At 40.6% G+C, this 18,602-nt stretch overlaps 1 protein-coding gene across 4 annotated transcripts in view; it reads right to left on the bottom strand.

The window, feature by feature from the left end:
- ANO10 (anoctamin 10) overlaps positions 1-18,602 on the bottom strand; it is a 244,647-nt gene that overhangs the window by 180,186 nt on the left and 45,859 nt on the right. For all 4 annotated transcript variants that reach the window (XM_040637033.1, XM_040637031.1, XM_040637030.1 and 1 more), the window contains 5 exons: positions 13,374-13,493; positions 10,677-11,246; positions 9,180-9,235; positions 8,314-8,388; positions 6,255-6,437 (listed from right to left, as the gene is read on the bottom strand). In XM_040637033.1, the coding sequence (XP_040492967.1) occupies positions 6,255-6,437; positions 8,314-8,388; positions 9,180-9,235; positions 10,677-11,246; positions 13,374-13,493 (1,004 nt within the window). The remainder of the gene's footprint in view (positions 1-6,254; positions 6,438-8,313; positions 8,389-9,179; positions 9,236-10,676; positions 11,247-13,373; positions 13,494-18,602) is intronic.

Consider the following 18,602-nt stretch of genomic DNA (forward strand, 5'->3'; position numbering starts at 1 on the left):
TGCTTTAAAATATTGTGACAAGTATTTTATATGTATACATTCTATATTATATTCTATACTATAAAATATATATACTATAGATACTATATATACATATATACTATATATTCTATATATGTTATTATATACTTTTATAATATATAGAACTACGTAGAATTATATGTAATATATACATGATATAATAGAACATATAGAATTATAGAGAATATATAAATGTCATAATTTACATAAAGTATATAAATATATAATTATATATTTATATAATCTATATAATATATATTATTAAGTATTCTATATTATATTCTATATATTCTATATTATATAGAATAATTCTAAAATGCATTATAATTATTATCACAGTATCTCAGAGTCCTTCTTTCACTGAGACATGGATATTAGGCTCAGTGGCTGAGCTTAGTGCAGGTCAGATTTCACTTCTAATCAGTTTCTTTTCTTGTTTTGTGTTTCACTAGAGTAGAAAATACCCAAACGTAAGTACTGGGAGTGGTAGAAAGTGCTTCTTTCAGATGCTCTGAGTACGTGGATGAAGCATGAACCCAGGAACTCTGAGTTAGTCTCTGGCTGTTTTCAAGGCTCACGGGTGCCTCTGATCTGGGGGGGTGGGGGACTGGCGCTCAGCTGGAGATTCAGTGGTGAGTAGTTTCTAAACCACTCTTTGGCTGCATTTGTTTCTGGAAAGTACTTCCTTATGCTGTGTTGCAGCATATACATGTGGTTTTAAAATATACCCAGTGACAGAGCATCGATTCATTTCTCTGAAAAGTGTAGAAATCAAGTTAGGAAAGAGTGAAAATCTTAGCTATTAAGCCATTTTTACCACAATTCAGTCTTAACAAATCCTGATAGCCTACATTTGGCTTTCGAAACTGTGCTGTTTCAGTTCCGACAGTGTAAGGTTGGGCCTCTGCAGAGATGTGTAGACAAATTCTCCTGGATGTGCCACTAGGCAGCCTCCAGAAGGCATGTCCAGGTCTTGCTGGCATTTTTAGCATACAACACCCAGGGAGCCCCTACCCCACACAGCAGCACACTATGCATTCTATTTCCACCTCACACAGCGAGTGAGTGCAGTATTTACGCACATGTTAACACTTTATCGGTACTTTTACACTTCTGAGCACTTTTGAGCCAGTAAAGTTAGCAAAGCAGGGACATACTCCAACAGCAAGAAGGAAAAAAAATGCAAATTCGACAAAGTAAATAATTGCATACTAAAACAAAAACACATTAAGCGAGACACACTCTATCCTATTAGCTGCAAGTTAGCAAGGACCAACTAAGACAACCTTACAAAATTTTAAGAACAAAGCAGTCATTAAGAATACCTTCTGAGAAGGGGCACCTGCATGGCTCAGTCTGTTAAACATCTGCCTTTGGCTCAGGTCATGATCCCAGGGTCCTGGGATCAAGTGCCACATTGGGCTCCTTGTTCAGCAGGGAGCCTGCTTCTCCCTCTGCCTGCCACTCCCCCTACTTGTGCTCTCTCCTCTCCCTCTCTCTGACAAATAAATAAAATTTTAACAAAAAAAGAACACTTTCTGTGAAATTATAACAATTTTACATATTTACTAAATGAATGAAAACAAAATTTCTGGTTTCAGGTGCTCCAGCCCACTGGCTCCTCAAACCAGCCCTGGAGAAACACCATGTCTGGGAGTTCCCTACGCTGAGTGTAGGACAAGGAAGAAAGTGGGCAACAAGCAGCACACAGACATCAAAGGCTGGCTATTCTTCTAAAACTGTTCCTTATTCCATATTCTATTGAATGCTTGCTAAGAGTTACCATGATAAATAACATGGGGACCCTGACCTCAGTGACTGAGAAAGGAAAATTATTAATAAGTGGCACAAAACCCTAAGTAAAATACTGACATATTCAACATGACAATATGTATTAAAAAATACTAAACACGGGGGCGCCTGGGTAGCGCAGTCGTTAAGCGTCTGCCTTCGGCTCAGGGCGTGATCCTGGCGTTCCGGGATCGAGTCCCACATCAGGCTCCTGGGCTGGGAGCCTGCTTCTTCCTCTCCCTCTCCCCTGCTGTGTTCCCTCTCTCGCTGGCTGTCTCTCTGTCACATAAATAAAAATAAAAAATCTTTAAAAAATACTAAACAAGTGGAATTAATCATTTAAATATATACATGGTGTTCCATTAGGAAATTTATTATTGTAAATGAAAATGTTAAATAATGAAAGGACTTTATTTAACATGATAATCTTAAAAGATGCAATAAATGAAGAATTTGATAAGATTTAATATCCTTCACAATATAAACTCTTAGTAAATAAGGAAAAAAACATTTTTAACTGATAAAAAGTTATCTACCAAAAACACGTGACAAACATGACGATGATGAGAAGACAAAAAAAAAAAAAAAAATCAGGAACAAGAGAAAGATTCCTGTTGTAACTACTGTCCAAATTATATAGAACATATTAGTAAGCCCAATAGATAATAACTATAAAGATGAAGGAAGAAAGAAAACAGCCATTATTTATTTATAGCTAAAATATCTGTCTACATAGAAAATCTAAGAAAATGGATTGGAAATAATGGGAGGATTCAGCAAGGCTGCTGGAAAAAACATACAAAAATCAACAGCATTCCCATGTACTAGCAACAACCAATTAAAAACTGTTTTTGAAGAGCTACCAATTATATGAAACAGCAAAGTCTCAAAATATCTACCAGCAGATAACTTATTCATTACAAAGTGAAAAACCGCCTTTGCAATCTGCCTATCACCAGGTCAATCAAGGGACCAAACAAGGCAGCCCCACACAGGGGGCGATGTGACATCATGCCCCCTGATGAGGTACAATGGTGGTACCTTTCAGTAGTCGCTAAGTTTGAATCTTATGAGGACACAATGGGACCAACTGGCTGCACCAAAGCCAATGCCTTGAAAAACAAAAAAGGCAGGGGTGTTATTCTAGATGTGCAGTTTCAAGCTTTTTGGTCCTTGAGGCCCTAAACTCTTAAAAATGACTGAGGACACCAAACGCCTTTTGTTTGTAGGAGTTCTACCTAGTTATATTTACCATATTTGAAACTAAAGCTCAAAACTGTAAAAAATATTTTTCATTGATTCATTTAAATAAAAACATTAACATCAATAAAATACTGCTTGAAAAGTAATTGCATTTTCCAAGACAAAAACGTTCAGTGTAGAGAGTAACACTCCTTTATGTTTTTTAGCAAATTTACTAATGTCTAGCTTACTAGAAGGCAATTCATTTGCTGTGTGTCAATATGCTGCTCTAATTGGAGAATTCATCATGAAAATTCATACTCATGCAGCTATGCAGTTGGACATGAACTGGCAGTTCACAGGAAAGGGGCAGCGGTACACAACGCAGACCGAGGCACTACATGGCCTTAGCCCTGTGGCTGACGCAGCAGGGTCAGAAGACCCTAACGGATTACCCCCGGTAGGGACATTATGGAGGTTTTCTTTTTCCTTACTTTTTACTCTGTCCTGCATTATCCAAGTTCCCTATGGTGCATAACAAGTATTACTTTTATAATGTTTTTTGTGTGTCAGTCAGATTGTTTTTTTCCCCAAAACTTGGTAGTATTATTTTAGATTCTCATACAGCAGTCAGGATGAGCTTTACAGAAAACACAATTCTAAGTTCATTGACTTCGGTGAGGAGAAAAATACACCAAGAGGGAAGGATCAGTGCACTGGAAACGATGACCTAGATCAAATGTAACTGAGAAGCAGTCACTTTCCAATACATGGAGAGAGTTGAAATAGCAAATACTGGATTGTCACTCCAGTGGAGAGAGTAGATGGGGGCACACAGGATAAGGGGAGAGGAAATGTGTCAGATCACACAGGGCCCTGCAACCAAGCCGAGGAGGAGCACTGCTAACCCCAGTGTTCACCGGCAGACCCAGGACCTACAAGAGAAACTAGTGCACCGTTTCCTTCACTTCACATCAGAGAGCCTGTGCTCAACGACAGAAAGACTGAACCGGAAAAGCAAAGTCTTGAATCTGGTTCCTGATTTAGTTGCCAAATGACTAACAACACAGAGCTTCATTTGCCTTTTATTAACATGGGAAAAGCAATGCTTCTCTTACCTTCCTTCATAAAGGTATTATCAAATGTCATGAAGGGCCAAAAAGGTGAGGTCTAAGATTCTGGCAGTGTCACCTTATTAGCATACAGTTCTTAGATCAATTAAAACTGCTTGGGCAAGGGGCATATTGCTTGAATTACTGTACACCACTCACCGAGCCAGGGGAAAAGGAGAAGAAACTGGTCTAGAGAAGAGTGTGAATTTGGTTTGGGGCGCTTCAGGGGATGATGTTGTTTGCCCAAATAATTCAGAGAAAAAGAAGAGATGAAAGCAGATTCTAACTGATTACAGGAAGAGAAGTAGGGAAGTACAGATAATAATATGGAGAATTACTTCAAGAAACTGTGAGGGGCAGGAAAGACAGAACACGAACAACAGAAGATGTGAGCGTTTGCTTGGGTCAGGAGGGCTGCTGACAGTTGGGGCAGGGAGAAGGCGAAGTGGGAGGTGTGGGAGCTCCAGGTGGGCACTGGGAAAAGAGGCCTCTAAAAATGAGAGGGGATGCAGAGGGGATGGAAGAAAGAGCTTGGGGGAAAGACTGCTGGTTGGCTTCCATAAAAGAGTGAAGGATGAAAAATAAATATGGCCAGAAATACCACTCCCCAGATCAAGCAAGGAAAGGATTTGGACACAGCATGAATTAGACTGAGTTTTTAGGCCACAGTAAGCTAGTCCTCAACCAATTCAGGCAACATGGCACCACACTGTGCACGTACGTGTTCCTTTAACTCCTCCTGTGCGCATGTGCACACACACGCCTGTGTTTTCTCTGACACTTCACATATAAACATGAATCGTGTTACTGGTCAAGGGCGCTATAAATTTTTACTTTGAATCACATCGTCCCCCAAAGACAGCAGTGACAGAACATGCTGGCGCACATACATATATTTTCATCAGAGGCAAAGCACCACTCACAAACTAGAAAAACTGCATAGGTGAGAAATGGAACAAAATACAAGGTGGTGAGTAGGAGCTCGGCAGACTCCAATCCACAGGCCAACAGAGGTAGCTAGATCTGCACCCATGGAGCAGGGGACTAAGACACCCCACTCCAGGGCAGCATAACTGGGGCCAGGCTGTTTGTACAAAAGGAGCTAGGACGGTGTTCCACTGCCCCTGAAAGGGGGCTGAAAAAAGCCACAACTGCCGCTCTGGAAATACAGCTTGTGTCAACAGAACGCTACCCACTGGCTCTCCAAAATCCCTGAGGTCATCACAAGGTGGGAGCTCTGGTCTACAAATGCATGGTTCTGGACTAAGGACTTAGTGGCTCAGGGGACAGTTGTGAAAATAAGGCAGGGAAAAGTGAGCAGAGAGAGAATATACTCCTTCTCAAAATGAATGTACCAACTAAAACTCGTACACACGTGAGGAAAAGTGACTCATGAGCCAAGAAACTCAAAAGATGATTCATCAAGATGGAAGACAAAACTAAGAGAGCTTACCAGTAATGGACCCTCACTGATGAGCCACTTCAGGGTCTATTTCCTTCAGGAGAGTCCCACGCCAAGAAGGAAGGGGCAGGATGCAGAAACAGTGACCTAAGGCAGATGTGACCCTGACACCCCTTGCCCATGAACACATGGTCAGGTTTCACGAGCTAGATGTTTCAACTGTTACAAGCGGCCACACAGCCAGGGATCTGCTGGCAGTGCCCAAAAAGAATTCAGACATTCTCTGTCATAAAGGGACTGTTTTGTATTTAGCATACCACTGCTAAATTCGAACTCGAAATGAATCTGCAGATTGGCACTCCAGTTTCAGCAGCAGGCTTCAGTCTCCAGCAGGCATCGCAGTGCCCAAGCCGGCATGTGCCACCTCTCCACAGCCTTCTCATCCCTCCCTGGCTCCAGAATCTTTGCAGCAATGGCCGCCTCAAACCTCCGCAGAGCGGCGACAGAACTGGCCAAACTCCCCCTCTGCTGCTGTTAGGCACAACTTCAGATGTAAGACAGCAACATTTCAATGCCCAGTTCCACCTTTTTTTAAGCTTTAACGTAGCTCTTGGTGAGGCCACTGGCGGGAAAGACACTTATAAAGTAGCCACATCTGAGACAGTGAGCATATACGCATTTGTTGCGCTCAGTGCGTGACTTACTCCCTTTTAGTCAATGGTTAATTCAGTAACATTCAAACTTACCAAGTAGGTTCCCATTTCTTTTTCCAGGACAACTTGTTCATACAACGTAGCATCGATGTCGGCTTTTAACGCCTGCACCTTCCTCTTCACCTGCACATGGTGCTTCTTTTGGAGCCAATAAGGAAGAACAGATTCCATAATTTGGTTAAGGATCTGGGAGGTAATCAAGAGAGTGGCCAAGCTCTAAAAAGAAGCACACAAATGGAATCTGACAATGTAGCTTAATAAGATCACGGTACATGTATAATCATGCAGTAAATAAAATGGAATCTTCAACAAATAGTATGCTATTAATAAAAACTAGTATCAGAAAAGCTAGGTGCTAGAATAATATTTCCAATTTATTGTTTTTTCACAGTTAAGACATATTAAAATACAAAGAAGTTGTAATATAAATAATATTATATAAGAAATAAATCAATTATGAGTTGGCAGGGGAACAATTTTACTTAAAATTGTGTTTTTTGTCATCTCATCCTTACTACAACATAATGATCTACATGATATTGCCAACTTTGAAAAAAAGCAGTTTGGCCAAACTTAAAAAATTGTAAAATGAATACATCCTCCCTCATTGCAGAAAACTTAGAAAACAGAAAAAGTCACCCAAAATTCCACAAGCATGATGGAACCACTGCTAACATCTTAGGATATTTCTTTCCAATCACATGTAAAAATACAAGGAGCCATGGACTGTTGTTGACTGTATTATTCCCAACCTTCACTACTACAATGCTGCTCCCTGGACACCTGTGTAACATGAATCTTTGCTCTAACTCTGATGATTTACTAGGGATGGATTAAGGTTCTTGGCAAGCTGCCCGAGTAGTTTCCAGAAATGCTGTGTCAATTTCTACTTACCCCAGACAGACAGAAGTGGTAACCTCTGCTGGTACTAAAATTATGTTATTTAAAAAGTTCTCCCCTGTCCCCATCCCTCATCTCCTGTTAAAAAAGGAGACTCTCTAATGTACTAGAAATAAGAAGTCATACCTTACTAATACACTAATGGCAGGACGGAAGACAGTATGTACATTCAACCTATGAATTCCAAAATGTATTATTCTGAACTTTTAATTTTAAAAAAAGTAGCAATCTATGTAGTATTGTTCTTAAGAAACACATCATTTAATTTTACTGTTATGCAAGCTGTTAGAACCATAACTACAAAATCTTCTTTCTCTGATTATATGATTTCCTGAAAAATGATCCCAAGCCTAGGCTTTTGATATTTTTTACTAACGATCACAGTATATTAAAACCAAGAAGGAACAGCCCTTACTGATAGCTGACTCAATTATAAAAAAGATAATTTAGATAGCAATAATATATATTCAATATATCATTTACTGGCATTTGTGATCCAAGAATGGCAACACACCAAAATAAACATCAGACTTCCTAAACACTGCAGAAAAGACACAACATTGCATAGGATCTGCTGGTCTGTAAAGTTTAACAACTTATTCATTTAAAAGTGACATGTATTTAAAGTCCTATCAATCACCCCTCACTCAGGGACACACAGAAAACTTCAATTTCGGAATACATTTTTTTCATTAGAATTGCTTTTACAAGCTTTGAGATGAATGATATATTTTATTTTCCACTACTATATGATTAATTTTACAAGTTGGTTAGCTTCAACTACTTTGTTTTCAGTTGAGTATGATATACAGTGCAATTGCAAATGGTTATTTAGAATTGGCTTAGAAATATACAAAATGTGGGGCGCCTGGGTGGCACAGCGGTTAAGCGCCTGCCTTCGGCTCAGGGCGTGATCCCGGCGTTCTGGGATCGAGCCCCACATCAGGCTCCTCTGCTATGAGCCTGCTTCTTCCTCTCCCACTCCCCCTGCTTGTGTTCCCTCTCTCGCTGGCTGTCTCTATCTCTGTCAAATAAATAAATAAAATCTTTAAAAAAAAAAAAAAAAGAAAGAAATATACAAAATGTAAGATTTTATTTGTAAAAATAACAACGTGAAGACAATTACACTATCTGAATATAGGAAAAAAACCTCTAAAATCTGTAAAACCAATACCGTCTGCAAGTCACTCACCTGACGCAACAGCTTCATATCCCTCAAGACAAAGGCAATGTAGAAAAGCGAGGCAAAGCAATTCAGAAAGTTAAACTGCCAAAAAAAAAGAGAGCAAGATTTCACACTGCTTTACAGTACTTCAGCAAAACAGTAAACACAGCATTAAAAATGTAATGAGGGGACTTTCAGTCCTGACAAGATGGCATAGACTTGTTTCTCCCTATTCTTCCTCCCAAAGCATGTCCACAAACTCTGGAAAGAACACAGGGGTGAGCAAAGGAGAACTCTAGTACCTTCCTGGAGCCTGGAGGACCAACTGGTTTAGGACTCCAGCACACCTCTACTACATTCCAACATAAGAGTAAGAGCAAGGCCCAGCCTTTCTCACCCCCAACCAGCACCCCAGATAGCCGGGGTGGGCTCATTCCCCGCCCACCCCACCTTACCCCACTCCCTGTCCATTTGAAGAGTCCTGTAGACCTCGCAAGGGGGACCTCTCTGGAGTCATCACTAGCAGTGCCTCCCTCCCTGCAAGGCCTGGCACTCCCTTGCGTCACGGAGAGATACCAGGACAGCCAGACAACACCTGCATTTGGAATATCAATTATCGCCAGTGCTAGCATGAGGCCTTTAAAGACTTTTTAGGTAAGGATGGCTGCTTGCACCTTTTCTAATGTCCAATTTGCTAAAACTGTTGAATTTTATTACCCACTTATGAAAAATTTTCTATTTCCTTATCACTCTTGCCTCTGTAAGTTTACCTCCTTCCAGAAACCTTGCCTGCCTATACAAAATATATTAATTCTCTGAGATCTTAAATTAGAAGCCAGTCCTCCCATAAGTTTCAAAATTCAAATGGATTTGTATATAAAAACTATACTCACCACTAAAACTTTCAGAATTAGATGATTCTGGTAGGCAGATTCCAATCTGTGATTCTCTAAAATATTGAAAAGGAGAGGAATTTCTCTTAGATAAGCACGCAGTATGGGAGGCCATCGTGGGGTAAAGACAGATGAGCTGAGGCAGAGACATCAGGCAACAGAGCCTTAGTGAGTGAACATGCCAGACTGTCATTCATGGTTACCACTTAACCCACAAGAACATCTCACAGCAAGAAACTACACTTAGGACACATTTTTCACAGTACTGCAAGAGCACTGTGTTCCGGAATTATTTTTAAAGTATTACTGCAACAAAGAAACGTGGGAAGTATTGGCAAATTATCCCATAGACAGCCACCTAGAAAAACACCCTGAATAAATAAAACTGATAGCAACCTCTAAAGAGGGCAATAAAATTTCTGTATGTGTGCCTTACAAGGATTAACTTAAAGGGCAACTCAAATCTCCGTCCTCAGAAAGGAGACACAGGACAGGCCCTAAGACAGCAGGGCAAAAGAAAAAAGAAGAAGATTCTGAAGAGAAGTGTCACCTTGCAGAGAGGTAGTGTTAGGCTCGTCTGGACTGGAACCCCAATCAGTTACTTAGCCACTGTCTGTCCTTGGGCAAGTCACTTAACCTCCCGATACTCAGCCTCCTTGCCTACAAACACAGCACTAAGACCCCCCTCCTCCCAGAGACACTGTCAGGATAAGAAATAATACAAAACCTCAGTCCAGTTTCAGCACAAGGAAAGCACTCAATAAATAGTAGTTGTTAAATGACTGATAAAAATAACTTAAACATCTTTATGGTCCATGAAGTTAAGATATAGACTTCTTCCTAGGGAAGAACATTGCATACTTACTTGTTTGAGTGAATAAATAAAGAGTGAATGGCCTGTCAAGACCATTTTAAAACTATAACCATTCCCCTTCTGCCACCACAGACATATACAAGAGTACCCGCTCTACTAAGGCCAGTGGCAATCCTTGGTGCTCTAAACCATTAGACAATCGGTTCTCAGACACCGGACATAGTTCACTTGGCCAAAGTATGTGAAGATAATTCAATCTTCTTTACCCCTAACAAAAAATACATAATTATAGTATTGGGATCATAGGTTTTAGACACAGAGAGTTCTGGATTAGCCTGGCTCTACAATTTGCCTGAACATTGTTAACTCTCAGTGTCTTTATCCCTAAAACGGTGAAATAACTTCTATTTCATGGTGTCCTGAGGGGGTGAAAATGAGACACCATGGACAAAGAGTTAGCAGGACACCTGGAGCACTGTAACTAACATTCATCTACGACTGCCACAATAACCAGGAGGTGAGAGCATCAGAACCTGCAAGGCCGATGAATTCCTCCTTATGTCTCTATACTGAGCCCACAGCGATATTTCCTTGCTTTGCAAAGCAGCAGTTATAGGAATCCTATGATCCAAGCAACATTTCCCATAGGCAAATAAGATATAAATGCAAGTATCAAGTCTTACCCCATGAAGTTAGAAACTCGGCAGCGTATCGATAGAGGCGGTTCATGATCTCAATCACAATGGCATAGATGATGCTGGGCACATACAACAGGACACTGGTCCACTCGGATCCGCTGCTCTCGTGTAGACTCATGGCCCAGGACTCCATGTCGAAGTAAATCATCATGACATATAGGGAGAAATAGAGGCAGAGGCACACAAACGGCAGAGAGACCAGGTAAATGCGCAACTGCCTCTTGTAGCTGGGGTAGAGCGGTTCCTCCCTACCAGTGACGGGATTGATACCCAGGACCCCATGGAATCCCGGCCGGGGCTCCTCAAACTGTCTTTTCATGACGAGTGTCCCCCACCTGTAGGTCATATTGGCACAGCCACGCTTCCACACTTCTAGGATCACTGTGGACCAGATCAGGTTGAAGGAGGCGAAGATCACATACTTGTCATAGTCTTCCCACACAAACAAATAGTAAGGTAACCCAATGACCGCCATAGGGATTAAGGCAACAGTGAAATATTCCAAAAATCCAAAGTAAAGAGCAATTGTTTCCCCAAAGTAGCCACGAATTCGGTCTACAATGAAAGGGAAAAAAAAGACCTTAAGTACAGGCTACCAAAGACTTTCACCATTTCAAGTAAGCTTATTTATTTTTGTAGTTAAGTGGGGATCATTTAATACCCTCATTTCCCAATCAATGTGCAATGGTAAATCCATCTTCCATGCACTTGCCTGGAGAGCGAGCCCAATACTTGCCCCAGCTTAGAGCCCAGACTATAGTCACTGGGGCTGCTCTGAAAGGCACCCGGGGTCTGTTTCCTCTTTACTTCCTTATTTGATGGATGCCCTTTTCCCAAAGAAATACTCAGCTTGGGGCTTGTCCCAAATCTCCACTATCCTAGCTTAAACTCAGCATAGCCAATGATCCATTTTAATTTTGGGGTTTAATTTATGTTCCCTACCTTTCTCTCACTTTAATATCATAGTTATAGATGTTCTTTTCAAAGAAGACTCCCCAACCACAGTATCTGCTCCAGCTATCCAAAAATATAAATTTTCATCAATGTCCCATGGCAAATGATTCAATACACTGAAGAAAAGCTATTCAAAAGTACAAAACAATATTCTACACATTTACTTCTAGAACAGCCATGGGACACATTTATCTATAGCTTCAAATCAGAACTGGGCAAAAGAAGGGACAGGCAACATCACTGTTAAATATTCTACGAAACTGACGTGAGCTAACCCAAAAGAGGTCTTGAACACTACACCCTTTGCCAGCTGCATCTACTTGGGTAACTGCCTGAGTTGTAAAAGCATCCTGCCCTGGGACCAGGGTGCGATGCAGGGGCTGGGGAGGTACAATAATGGGGTTATTCTTTCTTGGTTAATTACATGCAGTTAAAACTTTAAGATAATGTGTCAGATCAGTCTACACAGATGGGTCAGACTAAACTGGGATAAGCTATTTTCCCCTATCCTTAGTCTTCTAACTAACCCACGAACATGTTAAAATAGTAGGTATGATCGGGTCACCTCAATCTGAATTGGGTTAAAGGATATCAAAACAATGAAAAAAAAAAAAGTGCTCATGGTCCTAGGCTCCAAATCACATGACCTCCCTCTTTTGATCTTAAGGGGAAGGTCAAGATTCACCTGTGCCCCAGCTGCTGTCCCCAGTCCAAGCATTCCCCAAAGCCTTACACCCTCTACCACAACCATGCTTAGCCTTCACCATCAATTCACTTTTCCCCTCACTTTCTAAGCAGCTACTGGATACTGTCACCTGCAAGTCCTAGAGGCAATACTTAAATTTACTGCAATAAGTGTAACACAAAACAACTAGTGTATTACCTAGAACTATCAAAAACAAAATTTTCCTTTCAAAGAATACAAGAAAAAATTCAAAAGGCAATTTCAAATTTTTATCTTAAAAACAAATTTTTATTTACTGTTACAATATTTTAGTAGCTGTTTTCCGGAATGAAAATTAGAAATAAAATTATTTTAGAGGGATTCCTTTAAACAAAGTCAAAAGAGAAATGCCCTTGAAAGAAATATGTATAGCAATGCTTATAGTAAAATCTAACAGCTTAATAATCCTTATGCTTAAAAAACATAACTAAGCCAAAAAATCTGAACATCCATACTGATGTCAGTTTGCATACAGTAATGTTCAACACATATCAAATAAATTAATGGATGCTCTCATAACTATTCAGAGGAAATGGATAGATTCAGTAATACACACCAAGATACTTATAAACTACCTCAAAAGATGTTTAGGCCTGTTAGTCTGCCTCTAAAAATGAGCACAGCTTGGTCCACTCAAATTAATAGCTCTAAAGAAATAGAAATTTTCAAATACAAGATTTTCACAGTCAAATGAAATTCTCATAAAATCTGTTCTACTCCAACTCGGACATGTACTTATGAAGGCCACTCTGAATAGCCTGTGTTGGTGAAATTTAATGAAAGCTTGTAATTCAGCCCATCCGAAATGGTGTTAGAAATAAAATAAATTACTAAATAGGTCATGTAAACCATCTTATCCAACCCCAATTTTTGCCCACATGCAGCTGGTGAGCCTTGCCCAGCAGAGCATTAAACATCTACCCAAGACGTTGAGAAAATGCCACTGTTGAATCACAATGTCTCATTGGTAGTTCTTCTCTACTAGAACAGATATTGACACATACCTACAGGCTGATACTTTAAAGTAAACCGAGTGTACCAGCTGTCCTCAAGCTTCTTCAGAGCTTCATTATCATGCAGTGGGAACATCTGAATCACGATGCCAGAGGTGAGCAATCTTCTCACTGCAGAGGGAAAATGTGCCAAACTAGATAAAATGGATTTGAGATCACTTGTGACATACTTCTTCAAATGCTAGAAAGACAGCCCAATAAGGAAGGGGTGCTACACAAGGAGCAGCGGTATACTGCCTACTCTTAAAGCATATATTCTTTTTTCTTCACAATGTAAATATCTTGACTATTTTAACTATGAAAGCAATACAAGTTTATGTAAAATTTTAAAACATACTGCAATGTACAAATTAGAATTGGAGAGATCCTCCTACAAAAAATAACCAGCGTAAACAGCAATTTTGTGTAAAACCAAACTTCAAAACATACATCCATAAATATATATTATAAAAATAAAAGTAGGATCGTTCAATACACATTGTTCCATAATCTTTTCTCATGTAGTGGTGTATAACAAATCTTTTTCAATGTCAATGCCTATAAACATGAAATGTCCTTTTTAACAGTATCATAATATTCCCTTGTATGAAGTGCTATAATTTAATCCTCTATTAAAAAATACTTGTTTCCTGCCCCCACCTTTTTTGCTACTATAAATGTTAATTCAGGGCACTTGGGTGGCTCAGTCAGTTAAGCGTCCCACTCTTCATTTCAGCTCAGGTTACGATCTCACGGTTGTGGGATCTAGCCCCGCATCAGGCTCCATGCTCAACCAGGAGTCTGCTGGAGAGTCTCTCCCTCCGCCCCTTCCCTCTGTCACGCACGCGCGCCCTCTCTAATAAATAAATCTTAATAAATAAACAAATAAATGTTAAAATTCTTATACACATATCTATTCCCACCTGCCCACTATTTCCTCAAACACACTTAGAAGTAGAATTGCTAGGTGTCCAAGCATATGTATTTTAAATTTGGACACCTATTATAAAACTGCTCCCGGAAAGACTTCACCAATCTGTCCTCCCACCACAGTGAAGGTAAGAAGACAGTGTTCAGTTCCTTTGATTGTTGATGATACTGAATATTTGCAGAATCATTTTCATCTTTTTCTAATCTGGTAACAAAGGCTTACATTTACAAACAGCAAATATCAAAATCAAATAATATCATACTTTCAGCAGTCAGCTGACTGGTATGATTTTGTCACTCATGCCCATATTTGAAAGAGACAAGTGAATTTAACCAAAGACAAAATCCCATGGTAAAAATAAGTGAAAACAGGGCATTCTCTCATCCATAATTCTTTAGAGCGACTCACTGGGTGGGTGGGTCTTCACGTCTTAACAGGAAGTGTGTTCAGCAGACATGGAGAGTGCCAATCCAGTGCCTTGTGCCTTACGTGGGGAGATGGACTACTTCCCACATAAGTTTCTAGTAGAGCCTCTATCTAAAGAGTATAGCTGCTTATAAGATGGAATTTGCATAAAGAAAAGATACTTTGCTGTTTTATCCACTGATAAGCTTTGAGCTCTTCAAGGTTTATCAGCTCACCTCTCCCAAGGGACTCCCTTATCTCCTATCTACCTTGTCACCAAAGACAAGTGATGAGCATATTAAGCAATAGGCTCTTCAAGGAGGATGATAAACGAATGTCTGCAGCGTCAAGGAGAAAGTATGTTTTAAGGTTTCAGTGTAGAAATTATATAACAAAGAGAAATGGTATTCTCAAGACAGATGCCCTATCATAAAATCTTCAGAGTCATTTAAAAGTAAAGCAGGGGCACCTGGATGGCTCAGTCAGTTAGGCATCTGACTCTAGATTTCGGTTCAGGTCATGATCTCAGTGTTGTTGAGATCGAGTCCGGATCACGCTCCAAACCCAGCTACATACTCGGTTTCCCTCTCTCCCACTCCCTCTACAGCTGTCCCCCTGTCTCTAAAACAGAATAAAAAAAATAAAAATAAAGCTAACTTCTTAGAAATGAACAAAGAATGATAAAACAGGAGATATGTGATACCAATAACAGGAAAAAGCCTGGGTCTGAAAGAAAAATTCTGATTGATGAGTCTTACAATTATATCTCACACAGAAGTTATTTTAAAAAGTCTCAAAGGGGCACCGGGGTGGCTCAGTTAGTTGAGCATTGGACTCTTGGTTTCAGCTCAGGTCATGATCTCAGGGTCATGAGATCGAGCTCCAGGTCAGGCTCCATGCTCAGGAGGGAGTCTGCTGGAGATTCTCCCTCTTCCTTTCCCTCTGCCCTCCCCCTGCTCTCGTGCTCTCTCTCTCTCTCTCAAAATAAATAAATCTTTTTTAAAAAGTCTTGAAAAGCTAGGGATGTGATGATATCCTTAATAACTAAAAAAGGCATACACTCAAAATATCATTAATTAGGGGGAAAAGGTACATGGTTTATTACCCACTGATGCTGTCAAATCCATTTTTTAATGATTTTATTCTGAAGTGTTTCAGTGGGTTTTTCTTCAGCTCACATGAGTGAAAGTCGGTCACCCACAACTGCTCTGATTTTTATCTCTTATTTGAAGATGCACAGCTGTACTTTATTCTTTCTTCCATTACTACCCTTTTCAATTACTGTGTCAAGTTATTTAACTTTGAACTGACAACATCTGAATTATTTCACTATTTCTAAATTCTTTTTAAAAAACTGACTGCATTCTACTATAGATGACTTTCTAGGCAGGCATAAAAACCAGCTAATTCTAAAAATAGGACTGTGAACTGAAGGACTCAGAATATAAAGACTCAAGTCCTAAATTACCAGGCTTCTCTTCACCATCAATGCCAAAAGCATGGTTCCAATTTCAGCTTCTAAAAATAGAGGTTTTTCTTTTAATCCTTTAACTTTCTCTTGTCAGCTAAGAATGTAATTAAAATGACCCTTACCTTCAAAGGAAAGTTTGATGCTGTGCAGGCCTATTTAAAGAAAGAAACAACTGCTTCCCAGGAGGATCAAGACGGCATATTGGAGCTCACCTCTCCCCAGACACACCAAGGCTACAACTACATAGAGAACAACCCTCTCTGAGAATGACCTGAAGAATAACAGTACAGCTCTTCCACAGCTAGACAGAAAAAGTCACACTGAGAAGCATAAAAGGGGGAAGAGAAGTGGTCTGATTGGGACCCACACCCCCAGCATGGCAGCCAACGAGTGGGAGGGATATCACATGCGGGGAGGTCCTCCCTGTGGAGTGAGGGGTTCAAGCCCCACATGGGGCAACCTTGCCATGGGGACCTGCACTGGGAAGATGGGCCCCAAAATGTCTGGCTTTGAAAATCAGCAGGGCTAACCCCAAGAGAGTCATAGGGCTAGAGGAAACCAAGATTCCACTCTTAAAAGACCCATCCACATACTCGCTCTAAGACCTAGTGCAGAAGCAGCAGTTTGAAAAGTACCTGGGCCATACATAAAGGAGATTCACTGACTAACTTTAGGGCATGTTCCAGAGGTGCAGGGAACTGCAGGAACTTTCTCCAGGAATGGAAGCACTGGCAGATGCCATTTTTCTCACCCTACCTATCTGGCCTAGTACTGGTGAGAGAGTTCTGACACTCTCCATCTACCTTGCTAGCACTGCTAGCCCCACCCTGGTATTCCCCTGCAGACCTGCCTCGCTCAACTATCCCAACACTGGAAAGCACCCCCCCAAAATGGCTCCCACCCCACCACACCCACCAGGCCACCCCCACCTTAACTGGTGCTCCCCCAAAGGGGATCCCATCCACCATGAGCCCACAACAGTTGTGGCTCACCCAAAACAGGAGGGAACACACAAAGGACATCCCTGGAGCTCCTGATTCTGGTGACCGGTAGGGGACTGCACTTCTGGGCCCCACAGTATACCTTCTATAGAAGGCCACTCCTTTAAGACCAGGAGATGTGGCTGACTTACCTGAAACACACAAACAAACACAAAGAGGCAAGATGAGAAGACAGAGGAATATGTTGCAAATGAAAGAACAAGATGAAACCTCAGAAAAAGAATTAAATGAAACAGAAATAGGCAATCTCCCTGATAAAGAGTTCCAAGTAATGGTCATGAAGATGCTCACCAAACTCAGGTGAAGAATTGATGAATATAGCAAGAACTTCAAGAAAGAGATAAATAACAGAAAATAAGAACCAATCGGAACCAAAGAATATAACTGAATTGAAAAATATACTAGAGGGAATCAACAGCAGATTAGAGGATGCAGAAGAATGGATCAGCAATCTGGGTGGAAATGACCCTAGCTGAATGGCAAAAAGAAAAAAGAATTTTTTGTTTTTAAGATTTTATTTATTTGACAGAGAGAGAGAGAGCCAGCGAGAGAGGGAACACAAGCAGGGAGAGTGGGAGAGAAAGAAGCAGGCTTCCCAGCGGAGCAGGGAGCCCGATGGGGGGCTCGATCCCAGGACCCTGGGATCACGCTCTGAGCTGAAGGCAGATGCTTAATGATTGAGCCACCCAGGCTCCCCAAGAAAAAAGAATTTAAAAAACTGAGGATAGTTGGGGCACCTGGGTGGCTCAGTTGGTTAAGCATCTGCCTTTGGCTCAGGTCATGATTCCAGGGTCCTGGGATCTCTGCTCAGCAGGGAGCCTGCTTCTCCCTCTCTCTCTGCCTGCCTCTCTTTCTCTCTCCCTCTCTCTTTGTCAAATAAATAAAATCTTAAAAAGAAAACTGAGGATAGTTTAAGAGACCTTTAGGATCAAGGGTACTAACATTTGCATTATAAAGTTCCCAGAATGAGAAGATGAAGAGACAGGAGAAAACTTATTTAAAGAAGTTACAGCTGAAACAGACAAGAAAACAGACATCCAGGTCCAAAAAGGAAAGAGAGCCCTGGGCAAGAAAACAGACATCCACGTCCAAAATGGAAAGAGAGCCCCAAACAAGATGAATCCAAAGAGGTTCATACCAAGATACAAAATAATGAAAGTGTCAAAAATTAAAGAGAAAATATTAAAAGCAGCTGGAAATAAGCAACTAGTTACATACATGAGAACACCCATAATAGTATCAGCTGATTTTTCAGCAGACTTTGCAGGTCAGAAAGGAATGGCCCAATATATTCAAAGCGTTGAAAGGGAAAACCCACAAAGAGAAACAGACTACCCAGCAAGGTTATCATTCAGAATTGAAGTACAAAGAGTTTCCCAGACAAAAGAGTTCATCACCACTAAACCTGCTTTAGGAAAGCAGGAAATGTTAAA

Source organism: Ursus maritimus, unplaced genomic scaffold (genome assembly GCF_017311325.1).
Source record: "Ursus maritimus isolate PB19 unplaced genomic scaffold, ASM1731132v1 scaffold_20, whole genome shotgun sequence".
Classification (NCBI taxonomy): domain Eukaryota; kingdom Metazoa; phylum Chordata; class Mammalia; order Carnivora; family Ursidae; genus Ursus; species Ursus maritimus.